Source organism: Pelmatolapia mariae, linkage group LG12 (assembly GCF_036321145.2).
Source record: "Pelmatolapia mariae isolate MD_Pm_ZW linkage group LG12, Pm_UMD_F_2, whole genome shotgun sequence".
Lineage (NCBI taxonomy): Eukaryota > Metazoa > Chordata > Actinopteri > Cichliformes > Cichlidae > Pelmatolapia > Pelmatolapia mariae.
In genome coordinates, this window is record NC_086237.1 from 25347205 (window position 1) to 25366984 (window position 19780).

The 19780-nt window shown below is 39.2% G+C and overlaps 1 protein-coding gene across 3 annotated transcripts in view; it reads left to right on the plus strand.

The window, feature by feature from the left end:
• Positions 1 to 19780, plus strand: part of unc5ca (unc-5 netrin receptor Ca) — a 188665-nt gene that overhangs the window by 147188 nt on the left and 21697 nt on the right. For 2 of the 3 annotated variants that reach the window (XM_063489539.1, XM_063489537.1), the window contains exons 5-9: positions 1574 to 1754; positions 4064 to 4231; positions 4499 to 4663; positions 9902 to 9958; positions 17315 to 17506. In XM_063489539.1, coding sequence (XP_063345609.1) covers positions 1574 to 1754; positions 4064 to 4231; positions 4499 to 4663; positions 9902 to 9958; positions 17315 to 17506 — 763 coding nt within the window. The remainder of the gene's footprint in view (positions 1 to 1573; positions 1755 to 4063; positions 4232 to 4498; positions 4664 to 9901; positions 9959 to 17314; positions 17507 to 19780) is intronic. The other variant, XM_063489538.1, reaches the window with a different exon arrangement.

Consider the following 19780-nt stretch of genomic DNA (forward strand, 5'->3'; position numbering starts at 1 on the left):
TATAAATATATAAAAGAATTCATGTTTGGACCATTTACTGGAATATTTCTGCATATTACACACATGTATGTATACGTATATACATGTTCTGCAGTAGATCATAACTATTTAACTTAACTATTTCATGTTTTAATTTGTATTACATTACATTAAGTCTATTGAATAATTTTTATCTCTTGTGGCAATGCTTCAGAATAAGTCATAGTCAAATCATCGCTTCCTGTGACCACAGCACTTCTTATATCATAAATAAAAAGAGATCCAAATAGTCTGTTTTATGCAGCAAATGTAATTTCTATTGATTTTTTCCTTTGTGTAGAAAAGAGCACATTGTTTTATACCTTTACAGTATGAGGATAAGCTTATCGTCTGACTGTAAATAAATGTTTTTGTTCGTTTGGCTTAGTCTTTTTCTCTGTATAACCTTTATGTTGTAATGGAAGCTGAAAGGTCACACAGCATCTCACTTAAGATTGAGAATTCACAGCTACATGGCACCCCATGACCAAAGAGTACTACTGAATCTGATTCAGAACTGGGTGGAAAAACTGAGAATAACTGTGGAGAGTGAGTAAACGGCAAACTGAAGAATAACAATGAATTTCCTCTTTTCTGCATCTGAGATATCCATTTCCTAATGCGAAGGGAGGAGGAAATTAAACAACATGAATTAAACAACACAGCTTGGACATTTATGTGCCTGCCACAAAGCTTGGACAGGCTGAATTTATGAGGGTTTGGTCCAGTAAATACAGCACTCGGGAAATCTGATTAGGCTCATAAATAGAATAGTTTCCCGCTGTCCTACCCTTCACCCAAAGTACCTTTCGAAAGCATATGTTCGGGCATTTTCCTTTTCTTTACAGCCACCCAAGGGTTCCTTGTTGTTAAGGGCCCACTGTAAGTGAGGGTCATTCAGATTTCAAGTGTTTAATTCCTGTAACTTGGTGCGTAAGCAGCTTCCTGGTATTTCATTATCCACAATCACAGTCTTATTATTGTATCCTGCCTCATAAAACACATTAATTTGCTTGTAAATTTGTAATCTGTAATCTCAAGGATTTATTCATGAGAGCAGTTTGGGTTACTTACAGTATAAGATGAAGCATGAGAGATCATAAGACAGACTAGGGAACCGCTAACGGGCGTCCTGTCCTTCAGCTGTTTATTTATCTATTTATTTCCTTTGACTATTGAATATGGCATGTTCTCAAAGCTTTTCTTCATTGAACCATCAAAAAAGATGACAGCAGCACGCTTTCAAAGTCCTACATCACTCCTAAAAGTTTCTAAAAACAAGATTAAACCCAAGAAAGCTTTAATATTTGTATTCTTATTTTATCCTCTGGATCAGTTATGAAAAGAAGATTTGAACTTAATCTTATAATTTCCTCTACAGGGAGTATGTGTTGCAAAAAAGGCGTCGCTATAACTTACTAGATATCTTGTCAAATTTAAATTATTTGACTTCATGGCAGTAATAAACTTGTCCTCTGTAAAACGTCTCTTTGCCTATCATTGGTGTAGAAAAGACATTGTCCTCACCTCCATTAACCCTCTGAATGTCCCCTAGGTGGAGTGGTTAAAGAATGAAGAGGTAATCGACCCGGCGGAGGACAGAAACTTCTATATCACTATTGACCACAACCTGATCATCAAGCAGGCGCGTCTCTCTGACACAGCCAACTACACGTGTGTGGCCAAGAATATAGTGGCCAAAAGACGAAGCACTACAGCGACCGTTATTGTTTATGGTAAGTTTGTCGGTATGTCTTTCTGTGTGTGTAGGGGTGTGTGTGTGTGTGTGTGTGTGTGTGTGTGTGTGTGTGTGTGGCTACAAAAGCTGTAACAATAGGATTTGGCTTATAAATTTTTTTAATGTGTGCTCTTAAATTTTTCATTTCTAATGTTAGAAATATAATGACATGACACCTTTTTTTAATGCTATCTTCAGTTATATCAAGTCTCTGATCAGCGAAGCCAGCCCCCATCTGCCATGTGAAATTAGCTCTACTGCCGTGCCAACACTTCCTCTTTGCGATTGTCTTGATATTCTCACCTCACCCTTGACCTCACCCAATTAAAGCCCTCCAATCCTGCCTTCAGTTCTAAATTAGAACATGTGGGCTTTCCACATGTTCCCACTTTCTGCCAAGATTCCCAGCTCTGCATAGATAAAGCAGCATATGGCATAATAATAGCTGTGAAAATCAACAACCAAAAATATCATTAAATAGCTCGCTAAACTTCTGGTTCTCTTCTAGTGTTGCTTTGTCTAGAAGCTGAGAAGAAAGAGTTTGTTTGGTGTAGGCTCATGCCTCATACACCTTAATTTTTCTTCCTTCCCCCCCCCCCCCCCCCCCCCCACTCTCTCTCTCTCTCTCTCTCTCTCTCTCTCTCTCTCTCACACACACACACACACACACACACACACACACACACACACGCAGTGTTTCTCTCAAAATATAACACTGACTCCATTCACCAGCAGGAGTGTTTCAATCAAAATAACTGAGCGTGTGTGCCTGTTCGATACAGACAGCAAGAGATGGAGTGGTTTGACACTGATGTATCCTTACAAAAATAGATTGTTCAATCTGTGGTTCAATCTTCTCGGCTCCACTAGGGCCTGGCTGACACTGTTGACAAGGTGAAACAGTAGTGGAAAAAACACAGGAGGGGGGGGAAAAATGAAGCAACTATAGAAAGAAGGGCGAGAGGTAAGGTGGGGTAGGGGAGAACAGTGGAAGACAACAACTGAGTGAGGAAGAAAAAAGTCTAAAAGCTGAAGGAAATGCATGACAAAAGTGTCTGTGTGTGAATTTACTGGTTACTTTCTGATGATTCATTTCTAATTAGGTCTTAGGCAAGGAGTGGGCACTGCCCACTGGGCTGAGACAGAGCTGTCGAGATGCAGCAGTGGAATTTCTACCCACTCCACCCCTCCAGATGCCAACTCTCTCTCATTCTAACTTTATAGCTGATTTCTCTCCTGCTGCCTGTCTAGTCTGCTCTTATCTTTGTCTGCACTGTCCTGCCACATTTTCTCTTGAAACACAGAAACAATAATGCTAAACAACAAAGAAACAGCCAGGTCTAATTACAGGAGGATGCAGATGCATTTTACAGCAGCACAAATAAAAGGCATGAGGCAAAAAGAAAGGAGGTGAAGAGTTTCAAAGAAATCATGGAAAACAAACTGCAGGATTCATCTAGCAGCAGTTCATCTCTCTCTCTCTCTCTCTCTCTCTCTCTCTCTCTCTCTCTCTCTCTCTCTCTCTCTCTCACTCTTTTTTCCCTACACCAGGTTAAGCAATTTCCGAGCACCACAATAACTGGTCATTTAACATGTGTTTAGCTGGCTATACAACTTAATGTGTTTGCATATTTGTGTCAGTCTGTGCCCTTCAGTGGGAATATTTCTGAATGTAAACACAGCAGTGGAAAATCATGCTGCAGTAGCTGCAGGCTAGTTGAAGGGATGCAGATTGTCTGTGTAGTTTTGATGTTCAGGAAAATCCAGCTCTTTTGCTTAAATTTCAACTCAGCTTCCAGACACATGCAGCCTTCTCTAAGATAATTATTTCAGTTCAATAAAACGGCATATTAAAATCACGGATTGCATCATCATCATTTTTTTTAAATTATCTCAGACAATCTACAACATATTCTTTGATTCAAGTAGTCATAAAGATTGAGTTCAACTTATTTTATTGACTGTATCTACATTTTGACCAGTATTAAGCTGTAGAAATCTTCAGTCACTAAGGAAAATGTGCATTTCCCAGCTGGTTGGAGAGTGTATTTGCTGGAGGTTGCTGCACCACCTTAGCAACCAGTGGTTGCCAGCTGATCTCTAGGCCTGTATGACTAGGCCCTAAGATTCCTATCGTTCCAAATCATGTTCAATATAATAGCGCCAAGCTCTGGGACACATGGATGAGTGGAACACAGATACCCAGAAACCCTTGCTAATATGGTATCTTCAAGAGGGTGGGCGTTACATAGTTAAGAAGTGGATAAAACACTGTATTCATTAAGGGACTGATCTCTGTTTCCACAGTGAATGGGGGCTGGTCGACATGGACAGAGTGGTCTCCGTGTAACAGCCGTTGTGGAAGAGGTTTCCAGAAAAGAACCAGGAGCTGCACTAACCCTGCCCCTCTCAATGGAGGACTGCCTTGTGACGGACAGGCTATACACAAACTGCCCTGCACCACACTGTGCACTGGTATTCTATTCTATTCAACACTGTTTCATTTAGAATACTTCTTTCCATAATACATCCTTGCATATTGTATCTGTATACATTTGGGCTATTTTTTGTCCTGTGCTCAGCTTCTGCATTCAATTTCTGTCTTTTTATGTGTGTACTCTCCCATGCCACATTTTACAGTGTTTAGGAAATAATTGAAACCGTTATCTTCAGTCTCCCCCTTCTAAACCCTCGTCTTTTTTTCCGTCTCTCATTCCCGTGGTCCCCGTCCGTTCCCTCTAGTGGATGGTGTCTGGACAGATTGGAGCAAGTGGTCAGCCTGTGGAACAGAGTGTACACAGTGGAGGAGGAGGGAGTGCAACAATCCCGCTCCCAAGAATGGTGGAAAGGACTGCGAGGGTCTCGTCCTCCAGTCTCAAAACTGTACTGATGGACTCTGTATGCAAAGTAAGTGGATAAATAAGGTTCGGAAGCACTGACATATCTCTTCTAAACGCATTGTGTATCATATATTAAATATAGCTATGAACAATGAATAGGCCAAACTAAACAAATGTCTAGCAGTGTCTGGTTCAAATAACAATTGATTGTGCAGGAATCGACCCTAATTAGGCAGACCAGTGAATGTTGACACATGGTCAGATTTTTAGCCTAAGGCAGAAGTCATGGTGAGTGAAGTGTAACGTGACCATTACTGGGTTCATTTTGAAAATCATATCCATCCATTAAAAAAAAAAAAATCATAGTTCCACATTTTATAGGTAAAATTAAGAATAGAAATACAATTGCAATATTCAACATAACTGTCTCTTTATTGTAGAAACTACAAACTGCAATTTATCAGGTATACTAGCACATTATATGTGCAAAGCTAAGTTAATGAAATTGATTCTCGAAGAACACTGAGAGATCTATGCTTGTTGTCACATATCACATCTTGCAATGAGCAATGAGTATGCCGATTCAAGCAAATGTCTTACAGTGTCTGTTTTTGATAAGAATTGATTTTACGGAGAGCTGACCTTTAATAAGCCAGGCCATTTGTTGTTGACAATGTGTTCAAAAACCTTTGCCCATGAACAGAAGCCAGGGTGAGTGAAACTTAGGAAGACAATTAATAGCTTAATTTAAACCAGTCAAAATACCTGCTCTGTATACTGTTTTTAAGGCAGATAGCAACACCAATATTTGGAGATTAAAAAAGCTGACATGATGGGCAAATTATTGATTTTTTTATTTTTATTTTTTTTATCTGCAGTCTCGTCAAAAAATTGATTCCTGATTTGGTTTAAACATATGTGGAAAAACCGTTTCTTACCTGTGCAGTTGGGCAGCTTCTCTTCATCAGTATTCTTTTTCCTTTTTCTTCATTACTTTCATTGCTTCCTTCATTTCACCGTTCATCCTCCTGTTCCTTACATTTATGTCAACATTTTAAGCCTTTTCCTCTCCGCCCCTCTAGTTTTATACCTTTGTCTGCTAGCTAGTGATTTGCTCCTTCTCAGCCCTCCACTTTCTGCCTTTGTGTGGAGATTTATGAGAGGGTTTTGAATGACTTTATTAACCTTCCGCTTTCCACTTTCATGTCCATTACCTCAGTCAAAAACACTTGCTTCACAAGGAAAGTAATGATAAATAATGATGTGGAACAATCATCAAAATCCCCCCCCCCCCCAAACACTTCTGACATCATAAATCACAAATCTTAAAATTACATGAAAAACGTGGGCTGAGTCATAATCTTACAAGCAGCAGCAGCTTTTTTCCAAGATGGAGGTAATTTTGTTTGTTGATTTGTTAGAATGGCGCTTCTTACTCCATGTGCTCAGAGTAACTGGCAGACAAGCATGTAACATACTACAGAGTGAGACAGGGGCATAACAGTGTATAAATGTTTTGGAAAGGCAGACATACAGACTCATTTTCACATTTCAGTTCTCAGTTTTCTCAGCTGTGAAAATTATTTGTGGCTTATCGATAAAAATAGGGAGAATCTTTCTGCTCGTCTTGAGTTGATTCACAAAAACTAAGAAACTTTAGAATTAACATGATGATAAATACTGTAGATTGACAATGATATTGGACCAAACCAGCAGGTCATGGGGCCACTCAGCGACATGTGCATTTGAACACCAGAACTTTTCCTTCAAGTTTTTTTCTTAATTGTTTTCTTTTTAAGGAGAAAAGAGCCTCACCTGTTCAAATGCATGGTCTCAGCCAGCGTACCATAGGTGTCCCAGGATACATCTAACTGTGATCGAGACAAGAGTTGCAAAAAAGCTTTAATTAAACTGTAGATTATAATCTGACTGTATGGGTTATGAACATACAAAATATCTTTTTGTAGCTTACTGCTGGGTAATTGGCTTAGGCTACTGTTACAGCTGGCTACGGTTCAGGAAGTAGACCACCAATCAGAAGGTCAATGGTTCGATCCCTGGCTTCTTCAGTCCACATTTCAAAGCGTCCTTGGTTGGAGTACTGAACCCAAAATGAGCCCTAATGTCTCCGTCAGAGTGTGACTCTGTGCACAATAGTTAGAAAAGCACTTTAAAGCAGCATGGAATAAAGCACAGAGTGAATGTGACTTGTAGTAAAAACTGCCTTGAGTGCTCAGTTAGTGGAGAAATGTGCTATATTCAGCAAGTAGCAGTCCATTTACAGTCTCAGAGATAACACATATCTGGATTGCTAAACAGCAGTTCAGATGTGCCGTATTTACAGAAATTATACCTCAACTTTTATTCTTTTTTTCCCTGAATCACTTGGTTATGTTATGCATGTTCATGTTAACATAATGTCATCATCTTGCTGAATTTTATCATCAAAGTGCTTTTTAAATAAGTGAGCTTTTTATTGCAGGTTTTGATCATTTTAAATGTACTTAAATTTACTCTCAGTGAAGCATTTCTGATTCTTTTCAGGGAAAATATATGTACTTTATCACTGAACACAAAAGCCTCCAGCTGGAGTTGTTACTTGCGCGAGCATCTTCTTTCAACAGCAAGAATGGAGTGAATAGTAGTGATGATTCAATAGATGGGGTATGCCATGAGCAATGGAATGATATGATATAATTCCCTAAAAAAGCTTTGCAGTAGGCATAGTATTGACAAATCTTACTGTAGCTGCACCATGGTGTATTGTATATCCAACTCCAATCCATCTAAGAGATTCCCTGCAGCCTATAAGGTATGGCCCCAGAATATGGGATAAAACCAAGGGAAGTATAAGCTTAGGTTCATTTCCTGTAATTGATTTCCTGTCTTTTAAATGGCTGCACAAAGATGGGTTTATGCCAGCACTAATGTTTCTACTGTTTTCTATGCATTAACAGTAATCCATGAACGTGTATTAGAAGGAGATTCTGCATGCAAAGCATTTTTCAGATACTATATTTGTGGTATATTTGAAAGGCGTGGAGTGATTCCTGCTGGTTTATGAATGACAGCTCTTTTAAAATGTGGCCTTTAAGCAGACAAAACAGTTCATTAGTATGGCAGGGCAGTTCTTATTTGCTGCCTTTAAAGACTTTAAATTGTAACTCGGAGGTTTTCAGGTCTGATAATTTATTCTCAGTGTTTGTGCTGGGGGTGCAGTATTTTAGATAGTGGTCTGTAATTGACTTGGTGCTCAACCATACTTTACTCTACACTCCCTCTTTTTCTCTTTCTCGGTCGCTCTTCACCAACACCTTTCCTTTCCATTTGTTTCTCAGCGTCTACCATCTCTTGCTTTTTTTTTTTTATAAAGTTATTCAACCCTGAGAGGCATAAATCCATTTGACCTTATTTCTTTGCAGCATGGAGTGACTTCTCTTTGTTTTTGTTTGTTTTATTTTCTTTATCTCTAAGTTATACGCATGCATGCGTGAGTGTTTCAGTCTTTCAGGGGTTTTGGAGCCGTTTGTGTTGTTTTATATGTTCTGGCCGTTTGACATTTCTCTGACACATTGATCAGGATTCTTGGAACGGATTCACTCAGACCTCCACTGTGGCATCCTTGAGTGCATAATATTTTACTCACTGCCTGCTCTGTGAGCACACACACGTGTATGAATGCGGATGCTACTGTACTTAAAAGTACCCGGAGGCTCTGGCAGTTATGTAATCTAGTGTTTGGATAAAACACTCAGGTGTGAGTTGTATCACGCAAAACGATGAGCAGTGTCAGCAAGTACTACACAGCATCAAACAACCCATCTCCCCATTGAGAGCCCTGTTCTTCCCCTTTTTGTTCCTTCTTATTGTGGCTACATTGTCTTATTGTTTCTAACCCAGCATGCTAGCTGTTTTCTGCTCCTTGTCTTAAAAGCTTTGCCCTCATCCACTGTGCTGTTTTTTCTCTCCATCGTGCTCGTGTTGGGTCTTTCTGAATCATTTTAAGCTTCATTTTACACCCACCATATTTTCATTGTTATTATTTGTTTGAACAATTGCTTTATAATTGAAGTATGATACATTTTTATCACAGCGTGCTGCTGCTACTATAATCACTGATTCAGATGTTAATCATTGTGACATTTTGTTGCAGTCAACCAAATGCAGCCAGTTGCTTGTTGTCTTACGCCCATGCAAATTCACATATAAAACATAAATTCCTGGGCTATGTAGCCCAGCCCACCTGTACAGCTAAAGCAAAACACCACATTAAGCCTGTCATTTGTCTTGCTGTTTGTTTATATGTGCTTGTCACCCCACTTAACCTCGCCAATGTTTCTCGCTTTTTAGTGCTGAATCAGTGTTCCACGATCAGCTGGTCTGGCAAGAACCTTTTAAGCACACCATGTAGCTATGTTGGCTTTATCAATTATACACCAGCACTTCAATTATACATCAGTACATGAGTGGTTTATCTGTGTCATAGACCTTCTGTCTGCCACAACTAAGTGAACCACTCAGAATGACACAGCAGTAACTGAATGCATCCAGGCTTCTTCATGATAAGATAAGAAAGATAAGATTTAGTTTTTTAATCCCAAAAGTTTCAAAATTGTTGTGTTGCAGGAAACAGACACAGGGAAACAGTGTAGCTTCTTATAAAATAAAAATGAAGACCTTATCATGAAAAAATGCCACAGAAAGTTTAAAAAAAAAACTGTACAGAAAGAGCTTAAAAAAGTAGAAAATACAAAAAAAGTTAAGAGCCCATTAAATCAAAACCTATATATAATGTAATATGTAAAGCATCTGTTCTTGTCGCAGCAGAGCTGAAACAGATGTCAGACTAAAAGTGCTACTGCCATTCAGCAAGCAGTGCTGGTCACCCTGTTATAATCCATAGCATTCACCATAAGCACAAATATCTACGAATTCAAAGTAAATTCAAAGAGGAACATCAACAGAGGGGAAAAAATGATCTTGATTGACGATAGCTAACAGTTCCATCTTTAGGCCACTTGCATGTACCATAGCTCAGAGTACACTGATTTTCACAGCCGGTGCAGTCTTTCCACATTTCGACTTACTGCTCAGATTTGTGTGAAAATCCTGATGCACAATGAAAGTCTCAATGTGGTCTGTATGTTTTCATTCAACCTCGATTTTAAAGAAAGAACAAAAAAAAAAAAGTCTAGCTCAAGGTCTGTGTCCTGTGATGTTGGTCTCATTTTGTTTGACTTTTTGTTTTGTTTTTCTTTTCCCTTCATCCATCATTCCACCATCCCTTTCTTTTTCCCATCCCAAGGTTCATTGTTTCAGAAGTCCACTGAGTCCAAAGAAAAGAATGAATTGGGAATTCGATGTAAGTCAATGTTTTCTGTTTTACCACCATCCATTTTTCTTTTGTCTTACTCATCTCAGTGTTTCTTTGATTGAGCATTGACCTTTGGCTCATGCTTTCTCTTTTATTGTTTCATGTCATTTTATATTACTGGATAAGAGCTCTGTTGATGTCTTACATCTGTTGCCTTGATGTACAATCAACTTGCTGTGCTTATCAAGCAAGTCTGAAAGCACAGTAAAGTCTACAGACAGCAGCATTAGCAGTTCTGAAATGTAACCCTGCTCTTAGACAAAGGAAATAGTGGTGGTATCTTTGTTTTGTTGTATACTGGTCCCTATACAGATTTTACTTTACAGGTTTTAACTTACAGTTTTATCCTCTACATTTCTTTCTGGGTGTGCATGTCAGTGTGTTTCCATCCTTTAAATTACAAGCGAATGCTGCAAAACTGTACTGATGTATAATTAAAATCTATCTTCGAAGGATGAGCAGTTCTAGCTATGGGCAGAGTTTTGACGCCATTGCAGTACATTTTAACTGAACCAGAAACAGTGGACAGATTCTACATACAACATCATACAAAAAAGTTAACCCGCAGACTTAAGGTTATGGAATTATGCATTGAAACATGGTTTCATGCTTTTATTTTGTGTAGCTTTACATTGTATTTGTCTTGTAATGGACATCTAGTTAGACATAACCAGCCTTCCACGATTGCAGGAGGTACCTCTTGCAAAGACTACCCCATAACAGTGACAGTTTCCGTTCATTAACTCGATTCTTTCCTTTGTTTTGTCTTATAGCAGTGAATCGATTCAGCATCAGTTTACTTGATTCACAATTTGTGAGTTTGTTGCAGCGGTTGCCGTTTGGAGAGTAGCCAGCCAGCTTTGAATCATTGCCAAAGTAGGCAATTTGCCTTCGTTCTGAACACTTACTTTGTGTTTACAAGCTTATTGGCCCTCATAGAGCTCAGTGCGCTTCAGCTATGGACCCCGAACTAGTTCAGATTTTCAATCAGTTCTACTGAATCGACCCCTTCTCCTTTAGTGATAATTTACAGGAAGGCACAAGATTACCTGGCAAGGGTATTACTATTTCAAGAGGTATGGGTGCTTCTTAATGAGTAATGAAAAGAATGAATAATGAATGACAGGATTTAATAAATATATTAATCAGTTTTACTTGCTATCCTACTTCTTTATTCCACACTGCTTTTGATTTTCAGCCGCCCTTTTCTTTCCATCTCACTTACTATTACTTATATAACAACGGAATTTACTACACGATAATGAAGGAGACAGAAATTGAGAGGTGCGAGAGGCAAAAGGACCTCTGCCACTTGTTATTACTCTGCTTTTTACTTCTCATTGCAGGGGCTCTCGTTTTATCTTCAAAGCGATCTACGTGTTTCTCTTATGTGTTCTAATGACTCTCGTTCAGGCTCTGCTGCAACAGTTTTATCCTACGGTGCTTTGTTAGATGACTAGTCCTAGATGGATCAAGACATGGAGAGAGCTAAAAATGAGACAAAAACAGTCATACCTCATTTAACAGATTGTTACAGTGTTTCATTCAAAAATGCAGGCAGGAACGTAAGCTATGGGAGGCTTTGAGAGCCACCAATCACCAAACTGATCCTGCTTTCCCCGAGTATCATTACAGTTGTGGCTTGATCATTTAATTTAATTTTTGACAGTTTTTTTTAATCCAGTTTATATTTCATAAGTATAGTTGTGCTGATACTGATGTGTCCTATTGCCCACAGTATATGAGTAATTTCTTTTTTGTTTTCTTTTTTATTCTTTTTTTGGGTTATTATTATTTTAGTTTCCCCTTCATAGTTAATTTAACTTGCCATAGCATCCAAGCCAAATAAGAGACTAAATAATTATGAACAGGTGCTGACATTTCTCTTTTCAAAACATCCTTCTCAGCCATTTTTCTCTGATTAGAAATCCAGGCCCCCAATAAAGCTGCTTTTCTCTGCTCCCTTATTAACAGGGTGTCACCACAACAGGTAGCTCTACTCTGTTTAATTTGGCTGATTTTTACGCTGGTCGCCCTTCCTGATGCAACTCCAAAAGAATCTCAGACTCCTCTTTGGTGAAACCTGGGCTTTTTTCCTTGTTAGGTGAATACGTAAACCACTATACCAAGAAGCCATGGTTTAATAACTTACAGAGTAGATTTACCTTAACAACATCTGTCAGTCACACCTTTGATAGGTTTTACAATGAAATCCCTTGTCATTCCTTATGGTTGCATTGCATTCACTGTTGACAGCTTCACAAGGGAGGACAGCTGATGGCTGATCAGCTCTTATCTCAGGGTGGTTCATAAATAGAGGCTGAAAAGCTCAAATAGCAAATGTCAGCAAAATTATTATAATTTGAACAGCTTCATTATGCATTTGTATCGTACCTTGTTTGTTTTGTGAAAATGTGATTTAGCCATCGTGTGAAAAGAGAGATTGGTAGTATTTTATTATTCATAACTGTGGCCAGGATACACTGAGAGAGGTCATAGTGTCCCATTCAGTTACACTTCATTAAATATCAGCAATTACACTGTGTTACAGGGTTAAAGAATGCATGAGCTCTAATGACTTTCCTTGCAAACTTTGTTGTAGTCATAGAATTACACCTTCTGGCTTTATTGCCTTCCGAGTGATTCCATATTTTATTTCTTGACACTTTTAACCATTAAGTTTTTTTCCCCAACCATTCTTAAAGCACAGACACATTTAGAAATGACTGCTCACTGTCTCTCTCCCCCTTTCAATCACCCCTGACAGTTACTTAGAACCGATGCATCTGCCAGGAGTTGGTGTTGGTGTCCGCATGTTTGTGCCAAACAAGATCAAAAAGGCAGGTTGAATGAGTTTCAAGTAGTGATTGTCCACAGTTCTGCTTTGGATGCAGATCACAGAAAAGATAGAGATGAGTTAATCTGAGTTATCCTTGTTTCCCCCTTCTTTAAATCCTCGCTGTGGCAGATTGGACAGACTCCGAGAATGACAAAAAGCTGGGCCAATTGATAGACAGTGATCCGTGCTGAGTGATGGTGAACCGGGGCTTCCGTTCCGCTAGCCCATGTGTGTTATCGACTGGATGTAAAACTGAGTCTGTGTATAATTGCTCCAAATTCCTGGGTCTTCAGGTTTGTTCACATGTAAGCACGTGTAGTGTACAGTGCCAACACTGGCTGGTGCATTTGGTTCCACACATGTCACTAAATCCTCAGAGATAAAGTCAGTTCAGCTACAGCAGCTATGATGCCCTTTATTACTGACACGCAATGAGTCCCTCAAATCTTGCTCCCAAAACAAAAAAGCAGCGTTGGCAAAATCACCTTGGCTTTGCAGCTAAGACGCATTTGACATTACACACATACTGTGAGCACAAAATAAACATGTACAATTTAAGGTATAACTATTGTGCAAAACAACTACACGAGTAAAATATTTTACATTTTGTGCCATTCTTTAATAAAATCTAACATCAGAATCAAATACCAAGGTCCACCAAAGCATTACCAATTGGAAATACATTCGCAAAATTACATTTTTAGACCCCAAATGGGAGTTATGTCTCAACAGTTCAACTGTATGAGCACACTAATGCCTCCAAAATTTGTATAAAGCAAGCATTCCCACACCACTGTCAAATCTTTAACCACTTGCATGTATATCTGTTGTGTGTGTGTGCGTGTGTGCATGTGTGTGGCCTATATATTATTATTAGTGTGTGCATGTGTGTGTCTCCTGACCTTTAGAAGATTCTGTCTTCTATAGAGAGGCTGTCAGGTAGCACTTGCCGGAACATCACAGATGAGGTGTTTAAATGTTTGTCTTCCTTCCCAGGTGATTTAGTCATTATTTAAGTCATTTCAGGTCTTTCTGTTGAAAGGTACATATTTTTAATCTAAATCCAATTTAGCTGGCCGTGCTGGTGATTGTGTTGAACATGAAACTGCTTGTCAGGTGCAGGGGGAGGGGGTATCAGGTAAGGGAGAAAAGGCGCAGGAGATAGACGTGTCCGTTTGTGCGTATCTGTCTATGCATTCACTGTGACCCATAAAAGTGAATGTCGGTGTGCATCTATCAGTCCTTAGTCAGACTGCACTCTTTTCTCATTCTGTCGCTGCTTGTTTTGTTATTCTGTGCTAACAGATGCTTAGATACACACAGGCGTCCAAACATGTGATTCAGTCATCTGCGTTTAGTCAGAAGCGCGCATGTTCCATGTTCAGTTCCTTTTTCAGTCACAATCATGTCAGAAAAGTGTGGCCTATTATGCAGTTAGTCAGACAACAAAAGAGCATCAGAATTACAGAACAGGCAGTTTTCAACCCAAGCAGCACTTTGTGTTTTATGTGAAAGCACAATGAAAATGAAAGACTAAAGAAATAGATGCATACAGAGAGCTTAGACAACTTGAGTGCCCAAGAAAAGCTACTGTGCATTAGTGCTTTTTTTCATATTTCTAAAATTGCCATTGTCACTGGGAGAGAACATGGGACACAATATGTATTTTATTACTTAGACCTTTTTAAAAATTTGAGCTATTTATTGAGAAAAGTGTATTTTCACTCTTTTAAATGTCTTTTTTCATTAAAAAAAGACACACTGGGGTTTTGAATAGTCTATGAAATAAGTGACAACGTAGACTTGGAATCAGTTCTGTTCATTTACTTTAAAAATGGTCGTCTTTGTATGAGTCTCACTAAGCACCATTTATAAGTGCAAGTTTGTCATATTGTGATGGTTATGTGTAAGTAGAAATAAAAAGACAAATCTAGGACAAAAAAGGGAACGAATAAAAAAAAAAAACATTTGGTATCGAGCAGTTGTATGTAGGTTATTCAGGCAGGTGGAAGCTCTAATGGGACATGTTGTTTCATTCATCTACAAATCAAACAGATGGAAACAGAGGGAGTCAAAGAGAGGTGTGAGTTACTGAGGGAGCGAAAGATGTAAGGGAGATGGGATATAAACTGATAGAGAGTGAAGAAAGGCTTTTAAGTCCACTAAGATAAAACAAGTTACAGTCAGTGCATACACACAAACACACAGATGCACTCAAACATACATTTATATTTTGAGAACACAGCAGGCTATAGCCTAGTTAAAGTGTCCCAAACCACTATAGGAAACTGGGATAAGGAATAGCAAGCTGAGAAGTGATGCTTCTTGAGGCTTTCTGACTTTGCATGTGCTGTGAAGTTCTAGACCTTCAACTTAAAGTAGACACAAGATAAAGTTTCTTTTAATAGATGGGGATGATGATGATCATAATTAAGATCAGGGAATTGGTACTTAAGAGGATTATCCAATTCTATTCCCCTTTGGCAATTGCAAGGACCTTGATAACAGGGCATCTTTACACAGCAATGAAGTTGGGGCATCGGGGAATTTTCGACAGGCAACATCAGAAGGAAAACTGGAAACTGCATGTCACAAAGCCTATTTGAGGTAGACTTTGAAGATTTAAAGGTGGTGCTCTGCGTCTGTGCTAAATCTGAAGAGCAGATATTTGGCAGCTATAGCAAACAGCCACAGTGCTGTAAATCTTGTCGTTAAACACAGATCGGAGGTTGTAAACGCAAATTATATGAATGATTTTTTTTCCCTCTGCCACAGTGTGGCTTGTGTGACACACGAAGCACGGTCTTTCCAAAGTCGATCTAGACAGCAGCATTCAGTCAGTGAGACCGTTCGTGTGGAGGCAGGGACAATATTGACTGATCTGCAGAAGGTTGTCTCTGTTAACTGATTCGTTGTTTTTTCTATAAATGGCAGGAGAAGGAAAAATAGCTACAAGTGGCATATTCACGCTATAAGCTCACACCCAATGATGCAGTTTACTGTTATGTGAGGCAAAGTGAACGTCTCTACACTCTATTGTGAAACATTTTGTTTTAAAAATGATCAAAAGCATCACACTGCTTCTTGTGGGATGGTCAACATTGTGGTGTTTGCCAAAAAGGTCAGAATCATTTTTTTGTAATGAACAAAGTGCCCAGAGAGACCTTGTTCACATCTCTCTCGAACTTAACTTTAAAAAAAGGGGGAAAGCCTGACCCTCGTGTTCGGTTCTCGAGGGACACTAAAAGTGGCTCATAGCTCCCTCAAGTGGCAAGTGAGTAACCAACAGTGTCACAGATGCCCTCTCCTCTGTGAATATGTGTATCGCGTGTTAGCGTGTGTAAGCGTGAATGTTTGTGTGCCCCATCAAAGGATTCTTTCATGCATAATCAAGTTCGTGCTTTATGAACTTGTTCTGATGCGACAACAGCAAATCCTTTAGCAAATGACTCAGGCTGTTTGTAGCTAAAAGCCTGTTATCTGCCTCTCAACTTTAAGGGTGGATTAAAAGAAGGATTCCTATACTTTTCTGTCTTCTTAATAGCTGCAGACAAATCCCCTCCCACCCGCTACACAGGACATGATTATGAGCAGTTCTTTAACAGTGAGAGTACACTAAGAGTTTCTCAGGCACTTTCATATTAAATATGTAGGCTTGTTTGTTTTGCTGCTTTGAAGTTCAAGTGCATTCCTACTTCCTTTGCCTGCTTTGCTGTTATCTCCTCTCCTCTGCTTCTTTCCTTTCCTCGCCATTTCACTGTCTTCTCTCTTCGCTCTCCTTTGACTTTATCAGCCAACCTCTTACTCTCCTTTCAGTTCATTTCTATTCACTTGCACTCTCCATATGTGTGTTCTGTCCACAGATTGCCTTTCCTTCCAATTACATCCTCATCTTCATCCCCAGTCCTCTTGTTTCCTTTCATCCTTTTCTCATTTCTTCTCCTCTTCATCCTTAAGTGTGTCACATACCTTTTACCATCTGCATCAACCATCAGTTAAAATTTTAGATCCGTCTTCTGCTTCAAGATGTGCCTCATGAATGACAGTTTAACCATTGTTCCAGCCAGAGTACAACTGAAAATGGCTGTTAGGACCCCCCCTGTAAAATAATTAACAGCCTTATTAAGTTTTAAGAGTTGGTAATTTTCTTTTTTTTTATGAAAGGTGTCTTTGTCTGTCTGTCTAGACAAATTATTATATTACACGAGCTGGAGGGCTATTTGAAAGCTTCAATTGAAATGAAACCCATAGTACTTGTCCTTTGAGTCTGAATTGAAGTATGAGGTAAAAGTGAAACTGTCAAACACAAATTATGAATGACAGACTCATAAAAGTATTTTATTCTCTGTTAGCACCCTACTGCCCCACAAGTATTATCTAAGTTGTTTATAGCCACTTACATTTCTGATGTACAGTTTCTCCTAAGAAGGTATTTAAAGTATGAATGGGTCTTGATTCATCAATACCTGTCTAACATGGTCTTCTTCTCTCTCGTTCCCCTCTAGCTGCCCCAAGTACAGATGATGTGGCGCTCTATGTGGGGATAGTGATCGCAGTGATTATGTGCCTGGTCATCTCCGTCATCGTGGCGCTCTTTGTCTATCGCAAGACGCACCGCGACTTTGACTCTGACATCATTGACACATCGGCACTAAATGGAGGCTTCCAGTCTGTTAATATAAAGACAGCCAGATCAGGTAATGAGCGTTTGACATTTGATTCTGAGGGGAAATACAGAAACTCTATACAGAATGTTTACAATATATCTATCTATATATATTTATATGCATCCAACACAACTTTAAAAGCAATTTTGTTCTTCTTCTCCGATGCAATGTTGTTTTTTTAAAGAACATGTATTACAATAAAGACAGTGCAGCAAGTTCAGTCATTTTCTTTATAAACCACCTTGAAGTGGTATTTAAATGCAGTGAAATGATTTAGCCTGTGCAGCTGCCTCAATGGTCCATCAATATTGGAATGATAGCAAAACAGGAACACTACAATGGTTGGGGACAGAATCAGGGTCAGCTGGAACTCTTTAAAGTTGGCTTATGTGATGTACTTATTTATATTCACTGTATTACCCTTATAGATGGCAATCAGCACACCCTCAATGTCAAAAACAACTTATTTTAGACAACAAAGATCCATATCAGTTGACATGTATGCTGTATGTTTATTGTTATGCATGCTGTCACAGTCCCTTCCAGTGGGGATCTGAAGCTGAAATATCTATCTCTGCTCTGTTTCTCTTTCTCTCAGCTGGTGCGTTAGTATTCTTCTTGGTATTCTTTTGTGTTTTGAAGGGTTTTGGGAGTCGAACTTGCACATTAAAACACCTACATACAACTGCTCGATAACAAAGAATAGCTGATCAGAGCAATGGTAGACCATTAACTCCCATGTTTTTCTATGTAAAGCTACAGATTTTGTCAAAGAAGGCTGGTGGCTTTGAAGAGAACTTTAGTTCCTCTCCAGACAGAGCTGTCTGTTTGGCAGGATAAAGAGGAAAAATCTATCTTGGTTGCTCCAAAATCCAGTTTCAGTCAGGCTACATACAACCTTACTTCAAAATATCCCTGCTATGCTCACTTTAAACCGATTCTGAAGGCTACTCAGGCTAGTCGGACAAATGTGACTAGCAGACCCTTGCTGTCAAGTTCCTACTTAACAGCAAGGGTCTGCATACCTTATGCTTTCTCAAAGAGAGCACTACAAGTTGTCCTAGAGTATCACTATAGCCAATGATTGATACAATAGAGAGATAAATACACAGAGAGACTGATAGAAAACAACAGATATGACCATTTGTCAATTGAAATATTGTTGTGTGTCCCATCCACTTTAGAGCTTTGACACTAGTATCATTTTGTTTCATTTCTCTGCTTCCTCTGATGGTTTGGATTAATCTCTTTCCACCTGACACTGCTCTCCTCCATCAAAGAGTCTCTCTCTGTCACTCTCATTCTGCTCTTCACTTTTTCCCCCTCGACCTTCATATCTGCACATTCAGTTCAATCATATTTCCTGTTTATCAGCATCCTCCTCCCTTCATCCCAGTCTCCATGTCTCTGTCTTCCCATAGCTATGTGACTCCAGCCACAACAGACACTCCCTCATGTTTATCTTCCTTTTAAAATGGAGCTATATTTCACTGTCTGCTGTCTGTATTGTCATTTCTTCCTCTCCGCACACGTCCACAGAGTTAAAAGCTTACTGGAAAAGCCAGGAAGAGGAAGGGAATTTGTATTAATCAGGTGTCAGTCCAAAGATGCCATTAGGTCGGGTTATTCTTGTAGAAAGAAATGACATAAACACCTTGATTTAAAATCTCCTAACACAGACCTGCAAAAATGCAGTAAAAGTTCGCCTACGTGAAGCGAGTAGATCCTACAGCCAGACATGTATTCATACATGTCCACAACTTTGAATGACACACTCTAAATCAGATTACTTAAAAGAAACTAAGCAAACGCTCAGTCTGTTTTCATCATAGTCAGCTGCACTTTATGGTCTCCATTTGATAAGTAGAAAAGAAAAGCATTTTTGAAAAGGGTTATATTTGCAAATATTTCAGGGTGTTTTTTAATGGTGTGTTCATTTGTGGCCGAACATTAACATTGAAACCATAGTGTGCATGATGAGGGTGTGCAGTGCTAATTGGTTAACAGTGAGCTAAAATGGTTGTGCATGACTGTGCATGTGTGTGTGGACAGGAGAAGGGTAAACTTGTTCCTATGTGTAGAGACAGGGTGACATTTTATCAGTAAAACATTAGGATGCATGTCACTCTGTGTTGAGGGACCATTTCCGATTACAATTAATGAAGAATTATGTCCCAGCGTGTTTCTCTCTCTCTCTCTCTCTGACTCTCTCGCTCTCTCGCTCTCTCTCTCTGGCTTTCTGTTAGTTGTTAATTAAATTTCAGCAGGGATGATTTGGCAGGAATACCCGCTGGCTTTAAGGGT